The sequence below is a fragment of the Callorhinus ursinus genome, unplaced genomic scaffold (assembly GCF_003265705.2).
Source record: "Callorhinus ursinus isolate GAN/ISIS: 27379988/994484 unplaced genomic scaffold, GSC_fseal_2.0 scaffold48, whole genome shotgun sequence".
Classification (NCBI taxonomy): Eukaryota; Metazoa; Chordata; class Mammalia; order Carnivora; family Otariidae; genus Callorhinus; species Callorhinus ursinus.
In genome coordinates this window covers 5374843-5391049 of record NW_027397110.1, presented here as the reverse complement: position 1 = coordinate 5391049, position 16207 = coordinate 5374843, and the positions used below count along the sequence as shown (strand labels likewise).

The 16207-nt window shown below is 55.0% G+C and overlaps 1 protein-coding gene across 2 annotated transcripts in view; it reads left to right on the top strand.

The window, feature by feature from the left end:
• The window catches only part of MPPED1 (metallophosphoesterase domain containing 1), a 73532-nt gene extending 60590 nt beyond the window's left edge, over positions 1-12942 (top strand). For both annotated transcript variants that reach the window (XM_073882827.1, XM_073882828.1), the window contains exons 5-7: positions 6160-6275; positions 8220-8333; positions 10528-12942. In XM_073882827.1, the coding sequence (XP_073738928.1) occupies positions 6160-6275; positions 8220-8333; positions 10528-10646 (349 nt within the window). In that variant the 3' untranslated portion in view covers positions 10647-12942. The remainder of the gene's footprint in view (positions 1-6159; positions 6276-8219; positions 8334-10527) is intronic.
• Positions 12943-16207: the final 3265 nt, after the last annotated feature.

Sequence of the window (16207 nt, the reverse complement as noted above, 5' to 3'; positions counted from 1 at the left end):
CACACGCACACCTACATGCACACCACACACGCACACACACGCACACCTACACGCACACACGCACACCACACACGCACACACACGCACACCTACATGCACACACGCACACCACACACGCACACACACGCACACCTACATGCACACACGCACACACATCCACTCTTCTTTCTCTCTCACATGGGCTCTCTCCTTTGCCCCTTCCCTGTCCTTATCTTTCTTGATTTCACGTTGTTGTTATCTTCTTTACAGAGGGCCCCTCAACACATATGCACACTATTCTACATGAGATTAATGTTTGAAACGAATTGTCTGCCTTCTCCCTTCTGCGCGGTCCCAGCGAAACAAAAGATGAATGGTTCCGCACCTCGGAAGGGGGGGGAAATTAATTAGGAATGACAAAGGACCCCATTCTTCGGTTCCACTTATCTTGCTGCTGACTTGCCGGAACTGTTGTGTGCGGGGCAAGGTGTGTGATTGGCAGTCCTTGGGGACGTGCTGCCAGCCTGCGCGCCCTGCCCCCTCACTGGCGGCCACGGTCCCGGGCGGGGGGAGCTGGCCCTGCTGCGGAGGCGGCTCCCTCAGGCTCCCCCTCGGGGCGGTGCAGGGGCAAGGGACAAGGCAGACCTCTCTCCCTCAGAGCTGGGCAGGTGGCAGTAGCTGCTCGGACTGTGGGATGTCCTCAGATGTCCGGGGACCCCTTGTGGGGGTGAACTCGCTTGGGCCACCCTGGTGTGTCACTGACTCGGTTTCCCCTGCTGCAGAATGGGAGCACAGCCTCCCTGGGGTGCTAAGAGTGTCCCGGGCAGCTCCTGGGGCCAGTGACGTGTGGTACCCTCATCTGAGATGCTCTTAGTATTAGCCATCCCTGAGAGAAGCTTCTCTGAGGGAGTTGGGTCCCCACCCCGCTCAGACCACAGCTTTCACCCCGGTAGAATGAGGAGCGGAAGTGAGAACACCCGGCCCACGAGGTGTGCCGTAAGAGGCTGTCCCCTTCTACCTGGCAGGGCAGCCGCCCTCAGCCCCCAACCCTAGGGAGTGGGCTGCCTGGGGGAGGCAGGGAAGGTCCCCCTGAAGGAGGTGAGCTAGGATGCAGCAGAGGGTGTGAGTACAGTGAGCCTGGCCTTACCTCTGAGGTCTCATCTGTGAAATGGGCATATGAGTCCACCTGGGCAGGTCATGGGAGGGTGGGAGAGACCGGGGTGCTCAGTGGGTGGTGAGAGTTCTTGTTTGTTCTCATGCTTGTGCTTCTTATAGGTCCTGGGGCTTCATGACTCCAGGGGCTCCAGGGTGGGGGCTCCCGCTGGCAGGGTGCACAGAGGAGAGGGCGAACGCTTAGTTCTTCCCACTCGCCTGCCAGCCAGGTAGAGTACCTGGCCATTAATTCCATCATGCGTTCATTCATTCATGCACACCGTGAGCCAACCGTCCCTGGGTCCACTTAGGCTCAGCCATCTGTTGGACAAGAGGGATTTAGGGACGATTTGATCTGAACCTGCCCTGAGGGAGCCACCACGAGGGGACTCGGAGCAGGGAGGGTCACCTGTGCTCGGGGGATAGAGGTGATCAGGGGAAGCTTCCCGGAAGAGGGAGCCTTTAAGCCAAGCCTTCACAAATAATGGGTCATGTACTCTGAGGAGAGGCTAAGAAGGGCTTTTAGGATGCCTGGAACAGCAGGAGCAAAAACCAGAGGCACGGAAAGGCTGGGCAGTGTTCAGCAAACAGAGGACTGTTGCGGCCAGCATGTGGTGAGCTCAGTGGGACCTCTGAGCAGGATGGTCCAAGACGTGGGCTGGGACAGAGCCCGGGGCCGTGAGGTCTGGGCTTGTCTTCCAGGCACAGGGAGCCACGGAAGGCTTTGGAGTAGAGGAGTCACCTACAGGGAACAGTTGAGAGGTGGGACACCAGAGTCACAAGCTGCTTCCTGTCTGTCCAGCCAGGCTCAGAGGGAGCCTAGCAGCGCCAAGGCCTGGGCTGGGACCTGGCAGGGGACATTCAGGAGTTGCTCAGAGGGGCAGGCAGCCAGTTGCCAATGAAGAAGCCTGGCCTCCCCAGGAGGGTCCTCTTTGGGTCAGCCACCTATTGGGCATAGGATGCAGGAGCCTGGAAGCCTGGTCCACATCCCTCTTACCTCCTGTGTGTCCTCAGGCACACCACTTGGCCTCTCTGTGCTGTCATTTCCTTGTCTTTTAAAGTGGGAGCCTCCCAGGACTTTGTCCCGAGGGTTAACTGAGCTGAGATGTGGAAGTGGCTGGTGAGGGGGGCTTGCTGGGTAGGGGGAGGCCGGGTTCCTGGTCCTATTTGCATAATTCTGACTTGGAGGCCGAGAGCGCAGGCCCTGGAATCTGCTCTCTGGGTTTGAGCCCTGGCTGTGTCCCTTGGTCACCAGGTAACCCTGCGCAAGTCTCTGTACCTCCCCGCACCTCAGTTTCCGCATCTGTGAAATGGAGCAGTGATGGCAGCTGCCCCCCAGAGTGGGTGTGAGGCCTGGGGGCTCGTGGAGAGGCTCTGGATTTGTGCCTGTGCAGGTGCCCCCCTTGCTGTCCCCGCAGTGCCCCTTGGCATCTGGTCAAGGGAATTCCGGATGCCAGCCCTGAGACATGGCCTCGGTGCACCACTGGGCCCAGCCCCACCCCAGGGCACTCCACGCCTCCTCCGCCTGCACACCCCAGTGTCCCCGGGAAATGGGGTGTCCAGAGCCCATGCTAACTAGGTGACCCCTGGGTACACCCCTGCCCAGGGGCCATGCGCCTTACCTGGCACAGCAGAGCGCACTTGGCTTCAGCATTCTCTGTAGACGAGCGTCGCCCCCCTCCCGTCTGCCGTTGGGGGACCTGGGATTCACGCTTCAGGGGGAAATCGTTTAATGATTGGCCACGAGGAGGTCATTTATATTGGCTAAGCGGGCTTAATTAGACTGGATTCGAAGGTTACCATAAGCGCACAAAAAAGCTGTTAAGGGGTTAATCTCTGAGAGATTACATTGTATTCAGCGCTCTGTTAAAGTTTGAATTAATTTTTCCCATGGGTTTGTTCACATTCTAATTTTCAACTAAATGAGACATCTGTTTCAGAAAAGGAAAATTTGCTCTGGTTGCCATGGCAACTATCATTCTGTAAGAAAATTATTCCAATGGTTACTTTAGAACAGAAAGACAGAAATTCAGGACATAAAGCCGCCTCCCATTGCTCAGTTGGAATTCTGATTCATCCGACCTCCTTGGGATCTGAGATGTCCTGGATGGCATGCGGACATCGGGCTCCTGGCCCTCAGTGGGGCGAGCCTGGGTCCAGGCGCCAGGTCGCGTTGGAGACAGGCACGGGGTTTTTGCAGGGCCTGGGCATCCCGTCTTGGGCTTTGACGGTCTCAGACCACGGCTGCCCCCCAAGGTGGGTGGGCCACTAGGGACTGGGCTGGACCCTGGCTGCTTGGGTGGCCCTGTGAGCCCTTGCCTGTCCTGTCATCTTGTCTGGAAACCAGAACAGCCTTGGACTTCAGCTCTGGCCCCAGAGGGCATTACTAGATGAGGAGGTCAAGTGACCAGACGCGGAAGGCTGGGAGCATCTGGGGCCCACTTCACCTCGAAGAAGGCCTGCCACCACACTTCTGTCTCCTCTTCCCATGGCAGAAACCTGAATGGACATCCACAGGAGGGGCCGAGATGTTTTCGGCCTCTGAGGGGTGAGGTCATCGTGAAGTCTGTCTCTCCCGCGGTGCCAGAGAAAGCTCCCAGCCTGACGAGGGTGTTCCCCAACCCACGGGCCATCCTGGCAAATAGCTCCTTTGGATGTTTGCATGAATGACTTGACTCTTCCTGCTCCTCCTAAAATTTCAATAAAAGCTAGAACCTCCCCTTTTCCCATTGATGGAGCTCCTGGGTATTTAGAAGGAGTTTTCATAGTGGAAGTATAATTTAAGCCTCTTAAACCTCCTCCCTCTCTCCTTTTTTCCCTCCCCCCTGTGTCAGGGTCATGGTACCTCACAAGAAGGACCCCCAGCCCTCATGGGGTGAGATCTGGGGGCATAGGCATCAACTATCCTGCCGGTAGAGGTGAAGTCGCCGGCCCGGGGGCAGAATCAGATGTCTGATGCCAACCTCGGTACCTTGAGCAAGCTCTCAGGGTCTCCCCAGGGGCAGGGTGGATTCCACCTTCCCAGGACTGGAGGTGGTGTATTTCCAGGAACTAGGCAGGTGTATCTATGGGGAAACGCCACCCCAAGGGGAAGGCTCGGTAGTGCTGGGTGAGGGGAAGCTGGGGCAGGTGGAGGCTTGCGTGGGGGTCTGTGGTGTCTCTGATACATTTCTAAGTGTCTCTTTCAGGAAGCTACCCCTTGCTGTGGCTCACAGGAACTAACAAACGCCTTCTCTCCATGCAGATGAGGCCTCATCCTGTCTTGTAAATATTTGATTAGATTTTTGAAGAATGGATCTTGTATTTGGAAGGCAGCGCCAGAAACACGTTGCTTTTTCCCCTGGAGGCTGACAGGGCTTTGGGCTCCTGGGAGGACCACTAGGCTTGGCTTTCGGAGCGGCTCCCAGACAGCTGCAGCCTCTCCTGCAGTCACTCTGCCCTGGCTCAGCCAGAGGGGGGCTTTGAGGATGCCCAGAGTCTGAGGGCTTCAGAAATTACAGAGCTGGGAGCTCAGCCTATTAAGGCGGGAGCCGCCCCAGCTGGCTGCTGGAGCACGACTGTCAACTGTTTCTGACCAGGAACCATGGTAGGAAAAGCACTTCACATTGTGACTCAGTACACTTAAATAGATACGTGGGTATCTATTTAAATATAAATATATTTAACTGAAGTATCCTTTCCCTGCTAGGAGATACTCTCTCTTCTTCTTCTTCTTTTTTTTTTTTTTTTTGATGCTTTCTTTTCTTTTTTAAAAAAATGTTGTTGTGACCCATCAAAATGCAGTTTGAAAAACTCTGCCCTAGGTCAAAGGTTTTTCATGAAGGCTCCATGGGTGGGTTTCAGGAGGGGCCCACAATAATGATGGCAATAGTGATAGTGGTGATGGTGATGATGGTGCTGGTGATGATGATGGTGGTGATGGTGATGGTGATGATGGTGGTGATGGTGATGGTGATGGTGATGATGGTGGTGATGGTGATGGTGATGGTGGTGGTGATGGTGGTGATGGTGATGGTGGTGATGGTGATGGTGGTGATGGTGGTGGTGATGGTGGTGATGATGATGGTGGTAGTGATGATGATGATGACTTTGTAAACACTAAAGGACTATGTTAACGTGGGATCTTATAATGACTTAGGCTCAAGGGAGAGTCATAGTAAGGATGCTCTTGTTAGAAATGAAAGCCCAATCAAATGGCTTTATGTTGCCCATATAACTGAGAAGTGCAGAGGTATGGTGGGTGACTGGTGCAGTTTTGATCCAGTGGGCTCCCCTGGGCCATGTGGTCCAGCCATGGCCCTTTGGGACAGCTTAATAGCTATTAACAGCTTCCAAGGCAAGAAGCTCACTGGTTGATATGCAGGGATGAGAGCATCCTCTTCTCTCATCATCAAACGAAGAAATATTTGGGATCCTCACCAATGGGAAGGATCTATGTTACATGTTCACCATTGAACCAATCCAAGGGAATCACTTGCATTGCTCAGTCTAGGTCTGAGTTGAGATTCCATTAATTGGCCTAGGTCCCTCTGGCCCTGCGCTTAGAGCTGGGGGTGGACCGAGCCTGGCTGGGAGCTTCGGGGGAAAGCAGCAATCAGCATCCTCTACTTGGAAGCCATTCTCTCTGGGTTTGGTCTCAACCTGCCCCAACTGTGGGCAGGAAGGCGAGTGAGCATGTTCTTCTCTGAATTTCCTTAGAGGAGCTTGAAGCAAGAGAGGTCTTTGGCTGAAGCTGATTCTTTTTAAACTTTCCTTTTGAAAAAAATCACAGAAATAATATTTGTTCATCCTAGAAAAACAGAAACTGTGTTGAAAGAAGGGGAAAAGAGAAGAGGAGGCCAGAGACATCCCACAGCCCGCAAGTTGGTCAGGATTCTGGCTAAGTCCAGGCGATCTCCACCTTTACTTTGAGCTTCTAGTCATCAAGCCTGTCCTGATGACCATTTGGCACCGCAACTTGCTTCCCCTTCCTGTGACCGCCCCACTCTCTCAGTGGCCCTCTCTGAACTGCCTGCTCTTCTTCCATAGGCAGCCCTGGTTTTATGGCTGGGGCTTTAACCTGCCTCGAGGCCAAGCACTGCTAGAGAAATGGAACCTCATTCCTGAAGGCGTAGACATCCTGATAACCCATGGACCACCACTGGGTAAGAGTCAGCTGCCCCCCGCCTTGGCTGGCCCGGCCCCCAGTGGGCCTGCTTGTGCTGGGAGTGGATGCAGAGGGTGTGGGTGTTGAGAGGGGCGGGGTCCGGCCCCGCCTGAGCACAAAGATCAGCCCGGATGAGCTCTGTTCTGAGTCTGACTTGCTGTGGCATTGGGGACAGGTCACCCCACGGCCCCCCTTATTTCCTGAGCACCTACTACGTGCCAGGGGTTCAGCTTGTTACCCGTGGACTCCTCGCAGCCCCCCAGGGAGGTCAGAATCAGCTGCCCGTTTTCCACACGTTGCATACTGGAGCTCAGGGACGTGGAGAGGCGGGGCTGGGCCCTTGACCTGCATCCTGGGGGCATAATACCTTCAAGGTCACCCTCTGGGCTTCATCCTGCACACCCCTCACCCCATCCCAACAGTCTCTAGGGCCTGTGGGTTCCACCCTCAACAACTCTCTTCCCAGGCCCCGCTGCCACCTCCCTGGTCCAAGCTGATGTCACTGTTCACACAATCTAACTGCCTCTGGGCCCCCCTGGCTGTCCCATCGGGCGGCTTTCTCAGGCCTCCCCTCCCCCCGTCCTCACACACACTTCCTGTCCATCTGCACGTCCCTCCGATTCCACCTCCAAACTGGATCCCAGCTCCTTCCTCTCCTCTCCAGCATGCCTGTCCCCACCTGGGTCCAGGCCGACGTCTTCTGCCCCTTTGATGACTGCCATGGCCCCCTCACTGGTCCCCCAGCCCCGAGTCTTGCCGCTTCCACTCCACTCTCCTCACATCAGTAGGAGGGAGTTCTCTGAATCGGCGGCTATGCCCTGCCATCCCTCTACAACCCTTCATGGCTCACCTAGGCCTTAGAATGCTGTCCGAACTCCCAGCAGCCCGGCCCCTCCAGCCTCCCCCTCCTCCTGCTGCCTCCACAGAACCTGCCATCACTCTCCCAGCATTTGGGGCCAGGGCGGGCGATGCTGGGCAAGGGGCGAAGCTGAGCCATGCTCATCTCCAGGGTTTGCAGGCTGCGGGGTTAGAGGGGCACAGAATGGCCAGGCTTGGTGGGACCTTTCTCTCCCTCCCTCCCTCTCTCTCTCTGTGTCTCTCCCACCCTCCCTCCTTTCCTCTGTCTGTCTCGCTCCCTCCCTCCCTCCCTCCCTCCCTGATCACTAAGGCAGTGGCAGCAGCAGCCTGCCCGAGTCAGTGACTCAGAGGATCCCCCTTCCCCTTCCGAGCATGCAGAAACCCGTTTCACCCACCCAAACAGAGAGGGGCCACGATGAACCCTAGCTGCTCGCTTGGAGTCATCAATTATTCTTCGTTTGTGTAGCCATGTGAGGATAATAAGCCGCCACCATATGGGGCGGCTCCGGGAGGCTGGCGGTGTGAGCAGACCCAGACATAGCCACGTGAGCCAGGCTGCGGTGAATGGAGTTCATTTTCGTGATTTTGTGATGTTTGTTTCGAAAGTTTCCGATGTGGAAATCTCGCTCCTGGTTCTGCTCTGTTGCCAGCGTACTAGGGTGCCCTTGGGCCTCACCCGTCCCTTTCAGGCCTCGGTGTGCTTGTCTCTGCAATGGGTGGATGGCACCCTTGAGGCTGCTCTGAGCCCGGGTCGTGGGGGAGGGGTGCTCACTTGCCACCCTAGGTGCCTGGCCCACTCGGGGCTCTTGTAAGCATGGCTCTCTGGGTGGCCCTGCAGAGGAGTGCGTCCAGGTGACCAGGCCCCAGGCGGCACGTGGTAGAGCCACGGGCTTTCCCTCCCTGAAGGCCAGGGACAAGGTGGCCTTGGGAGAGCTTGCTGGGAAGTGGGGGGCGGGTTCTGCCCGATCCCTGAGTCCAGGATCTCGTGTCCCTGAGTCGCAAAAGCTGCGGCGTGGGGCCTGCGGGGGCTGGGGGCCTGGCTGCCTGGACCCCGTCACTGCCCTCCTCTCCTCTCCTTACACAGGCTTCCTGGACTGGGTCCCCAAGAAGATGCAGCGGGTGGGCTGCGTGGAGCTGCTCAACACGGTGCAGAGGCGCGTCCAGCCGCGGCTGCATGTCTTTGGCCACATCCACGAAGGTCGGCGTGGGGGGTGGGGGAGGGGCTCCTCGCGGGCCCTGTAGAGGGGCCCCCTCACCTCCCTTCAAGCCAGTCACCTCCTCCCTGCTCTCAGCCCCTTCCTGACATTCACTCTGTAAATGCTTTATCTGCACTTGGCCATTAGTTAGCTACTGCTGAAATGTTTAATGATGGGAAGACAGTTGTAAAATCTAGCGAGACTTAGGGGTAAGATTTACCCCCTTGGAGCGCTGCGACTCTGCCATGCCTCCAGCCTGGGAAGTCTTTGGGATGTGGGCAGGGAGCTCTCTGGAGGAGGGGACACTGGATGGAACATGGACGATATGTTAGGTTGGGTAGGCACGCTGTGAGCCCCTTAAGGCTGGCAGCCGGGTCTTGTCGCCTACATCCCTACAGCCTGGCATACAGTGCTTAATAAATGTGGAGGTGCTTAATAAATGTGGAGGGCCACTTGCTTGCCTGAGACATTCTGGTGGTACCTTATGTCCACCCCCACCACACGCACGACAGACCTGGCATTCTGGCTCTGTTCCTGGGGGGCTGGGGCCACTTGCTGTGTCCACATAGTTCGAATGGTAGGGGGCGTTTACTTCCCCTCGGGGGGCAGCGGGCAGGGTGGCCGTGATGGTGCTGGGTGGTGTCAGCTCCAGCCCTGGCTCCCCACAGCCCCACGTCCCGCACGCAAGGCTTTCCTTATTAGACCTTGGGTTTCCTCCCTGGAGCTTCATTCTTCAATCTGGCAGACCCCTCTTTTGCTCCGTTTGAACCTTCCTCCCACCTGCCCCTGGCCTCCCCGTCCCATCCCCCACTCTACCAGAAAGCACACGGGCTCCCATGGGCCATGGGGACTGATATATATGTTTTCCCCTAGAGTTGTCTCCCAGCTTCTTGAACCTCACATATGCTTGGTCCTCATCAGATCATTTTCCAACTCAGAAGCAAATAAGTCTCAGCCCTTTCCCTGAGGGCCACTGCCAGGTGTTGTTCGAGGGCAGGAGTGACCAGATAGATCTCCCCTGGCCCCAAGGAGATCACAGAGGGGCAGCAGATAGGCAATAAAAGGCAGAATCTGAGAAGTCATGGGAGGGACAACCCATGGGCTGTGGGATAGCAATATGGCTGTCATTTTCTGTAGCCCAATTATGGGCATGGAATGCCATCAGATCCCAGGTGGTGTGTGATCCAAACCACATTCCTGCACAATTGCATTTGGGGGATCCAAAGAATGGGTAACCTGCAAGAGGAGGGGAAATGTCCTTTCTGGCTTGGAGGTGATCTGAGCTGAAGGATGAGGATTCTGACAAGTAGACATGGCAGGAAAAGAGTATAATAGCAGCAGAGGCTAAGAGAAGAAAGTACATGATGATGGTGATGATGGTGGTAGTGATGGTGGTGATGGTGATGGTGGTGATGATGGTGGTGATGGTGGTGATGATGATGGTGGTGATGGTGTGATGATGGTGATGATGGTGGTGATGGTGATGGCAGTGGTAGTGGTGATGGTGGTGATGATGCTGGTGATGGTGGTGGTGGTGGTGGTGGTGTTGATGGTTATGATGATGGTAGTGATGGTGGTGATGGTGATGATGATGGTGGTGGTGATGGTGATGATGGTTATGATGATGGTAGTGATGGTGGTGATGGTGATGATGATGGTGGTTGTAGTGGTGCTGGTGGTGATGATGATGGTGATGGTGGTGATGAAGATGGTGATGATGGTGATGATGGTGATAATGATGGTGATGATGGTGATGGTGGTGATGATGGTGATGATGGTGATGATGGTGATGATGGTGATAATGATGGTGATGATGGTGATGATGGTGATAATGATGGTGATGATGATGATGGTGGTGGTGGTGATGGTGATGATGATGGTGGTGATGGTGGTGGTGATGGTGATAATGATCACTGAAGATATCTCACTGTGTGCTCTCCATGTGCTTCCCAGGTACTGGGCTGGACCCTATATGTGGATTAGTGTCTCATTTGCTCCTTACCGCAGCCTCGGAAGGAGCTGTGTCATCATCACCTCTATAGATGAAGAGGCTAAGTTGAGGGTTTTGGTAGCTTGCCCCGGATGTGTTCCGCCTGCTGTAGCCGAGTGCTCTACTACCATGCCCACTAGGCCACCTCACTGTCCTGGGTCCCGGCCTTACCCCTCAGCCCTGACGGCTGTGTGCTTACTTTCCAGGGTACGGTGTCATGGCAGATGGGACGACCACCTATGTGAACGCGTCTGTGTGCACCGTGAACTACCAGCCTGTGAATCCACCCATAGTCATTGACCTCCCCACACCCCGGAACTCCTGACTGCCCTTGCTGTCTCAGCCCTTCCTGCCCACATCAGCTCCATATGCCTGGCCAAGAGCACGGACCCCCAACCGCCCTTCCTTCCATGCAGACAACCCGTCTGGCCGTGGGGAGCAGCCCAGCAGATGGGTTGAGGCTTTGGAATGAAGAAGATCTCCCCTGACTCTTCAGCCTCCGTCACCTGGAGTCAGGACCCTGTGGGTCCCTGTTAGGGGTTCTGTGCTCATTACTGTTTTCTGCGTGTACATTTCCGCGTGTACCTTGTCAAGGGACCTAACAAGCTTGCGGTCCTGTCCTGCTTGGGAATTGACGGACTCTTCATCCTTCTCAGTTGGACACCCTCGTGGGTTTGGGAAGCCGCGGCTCCTGGACACACTTTGGAAGTTCTCGCACAAAAATCTCCCTCTAACTGAGGGTCTGTGTGGCTGCAAGCCCCAGGGTTGGGGGTGGGTGGGATGTTTTAGAGCCCATGTGCAAGTAGCCCGCCATCTCCCCCCGGGGTTGGGGAGACGGGGCTGCTTCACAGCTGAGGCCCTCGAGGGAGCGATCAGGGACGTCTCAGGAATTCGGACCGCACCTGGCCAGGCCAACAAGCTGTCTGCCTCATCTTGTGACCCTGCTTTCTTCCTGTGGGCATCTTGGCCGTCTTGAACAATGGCCTGAGCATCCCAGGTGCTTGCTCGGGGCCTGGATCCGGGGGAGTGGTTCTACAGAACGAGCCATGTGAGTGCCCAGGACCAGATGGAAGGTTCCTGAGTCACGGATGGGCCCTGTTCCTGCGGGGGCTTCGCAGCTCTGCAGAACTCGGGAGGCTGGAGGGGCTGCAGACCGAGGCCACCCTGCCACGTGGATGCGCCCGTGTGGGCGTGCACGCCCCTGCACACACACAACGTCCTTCTTAACTTAATGAAGTGGACCCATGTTTCTCCCTACTGTCCTCCAGTGGGGTTCCATCCCTCAGTGCGGTTTCCCGCGCACCATTTGGGTTCTGTCTGGTGGGCCCACAGCCGAAGGGGCTGAGTGGTTCCTGGTCCTTGCCAGTCTGTCCCGTTAACGGGAGGGTGGCCCCCTGGCAGAGTGGGCCCTGGGCTCTGGCAGCTCCACGCAGGGCGGCTTCTTTTTTTTCTTTAAATTAGGACTTGGGCTGGGTAGGGGGGTGGTTGGGGCTGAATCCGTGAGGGAGAGAGAACCAGCAGGGTCTCATCATGAGTGAGGCCAGAGAGGCAGGATCGCCGTGCAGCGTCAGATTCTATCTTTATTGAAAATTTTGATATTTTGTTCATCATGGATATTTTTCTGAATCAATTTTGATTTTTAAAGACATGGTATTAAATAGCACCCTTTCTCTCTCTTGCCGAGCTTTTTGGTAGCCCCTTAAATCGGGCGCCTGAGGGGAGGGCCTTACTCCCTCACCCTCGGCCCCGCCCTGGGAGCCAGCACTTAGCACGCCCCTTTGCAGGTACAATCTCCATTCATCACAGGTGGTCATGCAAGGTCAGCTCTGTTGGCCCATTTTAGAGGTGAGGTGGTTGAGAGACGTGACGTGACTTGCCCGAGGGTGCGCTGTTCAAAGCGGGCAGAAGCGGCACTTGAGCCTTGGTCTCTGGCTCGCTCCATGGCCTCTGCTTTGCCGTGGCTCAAAGCTCCGCCCCGCCAAGGCAATGCATGGTCCCAAGGCCCTTTTCTTTTCCTTTTTTTTTAAGGGTCCTGTTCAGAGCCCCTCTGGTTTGTCTCTCAGAGAGAGCCCCTGGAGTGCTGAGGGATCTTGTTCTCTGAGCCCAGCACCCTGGCATCCCGGGAGACCATGATTCCTTCCCTATTCGCACAGGGCTCCCCAAGGGGCGAGGGGTGCCCTGGGTGAGGGGAGCCTGGCAGCAGCAACGCGGACCGGAGGCAGCTGCGCTCTGTGGGGTGTGGGACTTCGGGAGTCTGTTTGGCCCAGTGGTTCCTGGTGGCTGCGGATGTTCACAAGGTCTCTGGGGAAGCCCGGGTGCGTGGCGCGTGGGCACGCGTGGGATGAAGACACAGGCCCTTTTAGTCACCTCTACCGAATTTCTATGCGGACCAAGACCTATAAACCTAAAATCTTTTTTTCCTAAGGTACCTTCAGAATATGGTGTATTTTTATGTGGGAAAGAAAAGTTATGAAGGCAGCTGTTACTTTGAAAGAAAATTCATTAAAAGTCCTTGAGGTACGAAAGATGATGGCGTGCTCCTCAATCATTTTGGCATAACTTGATTGTGGCTGTAATTTTTTTTTTTTTTTTTTTTTGTCAAGCATGTCAGACAATAAAGTCTTTGTAAAAAGAAAGAGATGTCCACGTGACGCCTCTTCCTGTGTATGTCTCTGGATGTCGTGTGAGGCACGTGGGGGAGGAAGGGTGTCCTCCCGGCCCAGTCCTGAGTCCTGGACAGAGTCCAGAGACCAAGGACCTTCCATGTGGCAGCAACTGGCATCCTTTTGCTTGCTCCGGCTCCCCCAGGGGTGGGGCAGTCTCAGAAGTGGTTGGCATGGGCTATTCTGTGCCCTCTGACGTTCAAGTATCCCGACTGCCTGATTCCTCAAAACAGTGTACCTCAGGGTGGTCTTAGCTCTGGGCCCTTCCCGGAAGCAGTATGTTCAACCCAGCCCTTGTCAAACTAAGGGTCTGAGTGTTGCCCAAGAAAAGCACTGCCGGGTATAATGACTTCGGTCTCAAAGGTGCCTAAGCTGTAAAAGTCCCACCGTTTCCTTCCATCCATCCATCATCCACCCGGCCACATTCCCATTCACTGATCCATCCAGCCACGCCACGTGCCCTGATCACTTCCCATGGGCCTGCCTTGGACTAGGGAGGTGGTGATAGATTAAGAAGGTAGGATTGCTGAGGGATTGATGTGGGGGTGAGGTGCGGGAGAGCCAAGGATGACCGTGGGTGTTGGCTGCCAGTCGTGGAGGGGCGAATGAGAGTTGGAAGAACAGGTTTGAGGAGGGATGCTGAGTTTTATTTGGGACTGGAGCTGGAGGTGCACTTGGGATATTCAGGGGAAGGGTCCAGTGGCTGGAAGGATAAATGAACCCGGAGGAGGAGGAGGAGCCTCTCTGAGATCTGCTTTTGTGGGTCATGACCAAAGCCATGGGTCTGGAAGAGACGTCCCAGAGGGGTGCATGGAGGGCAGGAGGAGCTGCCTGGGGCAGACTGTGGGTGTCAGCCTCTCCAGGGTCCTTTCCTGTCCTCAGACTGTCCCGCCTGTCCCCGGCCCCTCCACCAGGGCCTTGCAGGTGCCTACAGCTCGCCCTGGGCCTTGGCTCCCCATCAGAGGGCAATGAGGAGGAGCCACTCGACTTGAGGTAGCCTTGGCTGCTGTCCTTGACCAATGTGAGCCCAAGCAGGCCTCCCGGGCGGGGGCAGGAACCCTCTGGGGCAGCTGCTGTAGGTCCCCCTGTAGTGCCTGGGTCCTCCCTGAGACTCCAGACACAGCCGCTGCTGAGCCACATGCTCCTACCGCCCTCAGTGTGGCTGGGCTGTCTGGGGTTTGGACAAGTGGTGGAGGGGGTCCCACAGCAAAGGGGCCTGGGCACCCAGTGCCTCAGCTCTTGGTGGTTCAGGACTCAGGGCTCATGCACACTTATAGAGTGGCATCTCAGATAACCCTCTTATTGTCCACGAGAGTCTAGTGAGCTGTCTCCCCTGCTTAACTTCACTTTCCACAAGAGACCCCTGTCCAGCCCCTGGAATAAACTAGTGGAGGTGACAAGCTCTGTGGACAAGGACTTCAGTGCTCTCCCCTAATGCCACCCACAGTTCCCAGCTGGGCCCAAGCCTGCCTGGGGGCCCTCAGTCCCACCCTCCCATGGAAGGCACAGACTATGAAGGTCTCCAAGACATGAGAGTCAGGCTCTGCTGTCTGGAAGCTCGCAGTGTACTTTGGAAGGCTCATCTAATCCCCGAAAAGAAGTGGAACCCTTCAGGCCTTACATGCTTGGGGCCTAGAGGGTGACAGAGGGGGCAGGCTTGGGGGCCCTGAGAAAGAGCAAGCCCAGTGGACAGGGGAGATCGGGGAAAGCTTCCTGGAGGAAGGAGCGTGGCTGGGCCCTGAACCATAGAACATGATTTTCCGGTTAAAAAAAATACCTTCTTATCTTGAAATAATTTTAGATTCACAGAAGAGTCGCAAGGTGGTACGGAGGGTTCCTCGATACCCTTCACCCAGTTTCCCCTGATGTGAACATGTTGCATAACTGAGATGCTTTTACCGAAACTGGGAAATGAACGCCAGTACAACACCATTACACTATAGGCTTTATTTGGATTTCAACAGTTTTTGATTAATGTCCCTTCTCCATTCCAGAATCCAGTGCACACTACCATGCTGCCTTTAGTTGTCACGTGTCCACAGTGACGGTTTCTCAGTCTGTCCTCGCTTTGCCTGACCTTGGAAGTTTTGAACACTGGTTCAGTATTCTGTAGAATGTCCATCAAGTTGGGTTTGTCTGATATTTCCTCATGATCAGCCTGGCGTTGTGTATTATGAGAATACGACACAGCCGGTGGGTCCTCAAGGCACCTGAGATCACCCCTTGTTTAACCATGACTTATCACCGTTGATGTTGATCTTGAGCACATGGCGGAGGTGATGTCTGCCGGGTTTCTCCACCATAAAGACGCTAGTCTTCCTTTTCCATCCTCTGTTAGAAGAGAGACACCACTAGTCTAGCTCACGGTCAAGGAGAGGTGACTGATGCTCTCCCTTCTAGCGGGGGCGGCGGCAAAGAGCATGCGGACACAGTTAAAATCACATTAATTAATAAATATTTGGGGGAGGTATATTCAGGCTACGCAAATGTCCCAGTTCTCCTTAAAGTTTTGTCTACTAATTTCAGCGTCTATCTATGGATTTTGCCTGGAGCAATGATTACTGAGGCACTCTCCTGGCGATTTTCTAATTCTTCTTTGCTCATACGTTTATTATTTGGAATTGTTCTGTAAGGAAGATTTGTCCCTTCTCTGCCATTTATTTTCTATCAGCACGGACTCGTGGTTATTTATTTTATTCATTAGGTTAAAATCTAGTACTATCACTATTTTTTTCTGTGGCTCAAATTGGTTTAGCTTTGTCCACTGGGAGCTCTTTCCAGGTGGCTCCCGTGTTCTTTTGACATATTCTTATCTCTTGTTTGACTTCCTTGATTTCTGGCATTACAAGATGCTCCAAGCCCATCATGCATCTTCCTTGCCCCAGCCCTAGAATTAGCTATTTCTCCAGAGAGTTCTAAGTCCTTTTATTTAGAAAGTAAGATCTAGGTGGTAGATGTGCTAGTCGCTACTAGGGTATTACTATTTCTAGGTCCTCACAATGGACAGTGAGGAAATATATGAGTGTACTAATCCATCTATATGCTCATTTATCTCTCCTACGTCTATATCCATCTAACCACCCACCCACCCACCCACCCACCCACCTACCCATCCACCTACCCATCCATCCACCCACCCATCCATCCACCCACCCACCCATCCACCCACCCACCCATCCACCCACCCACCCATCCATCCACCCACCCATCCACCCACCCACCC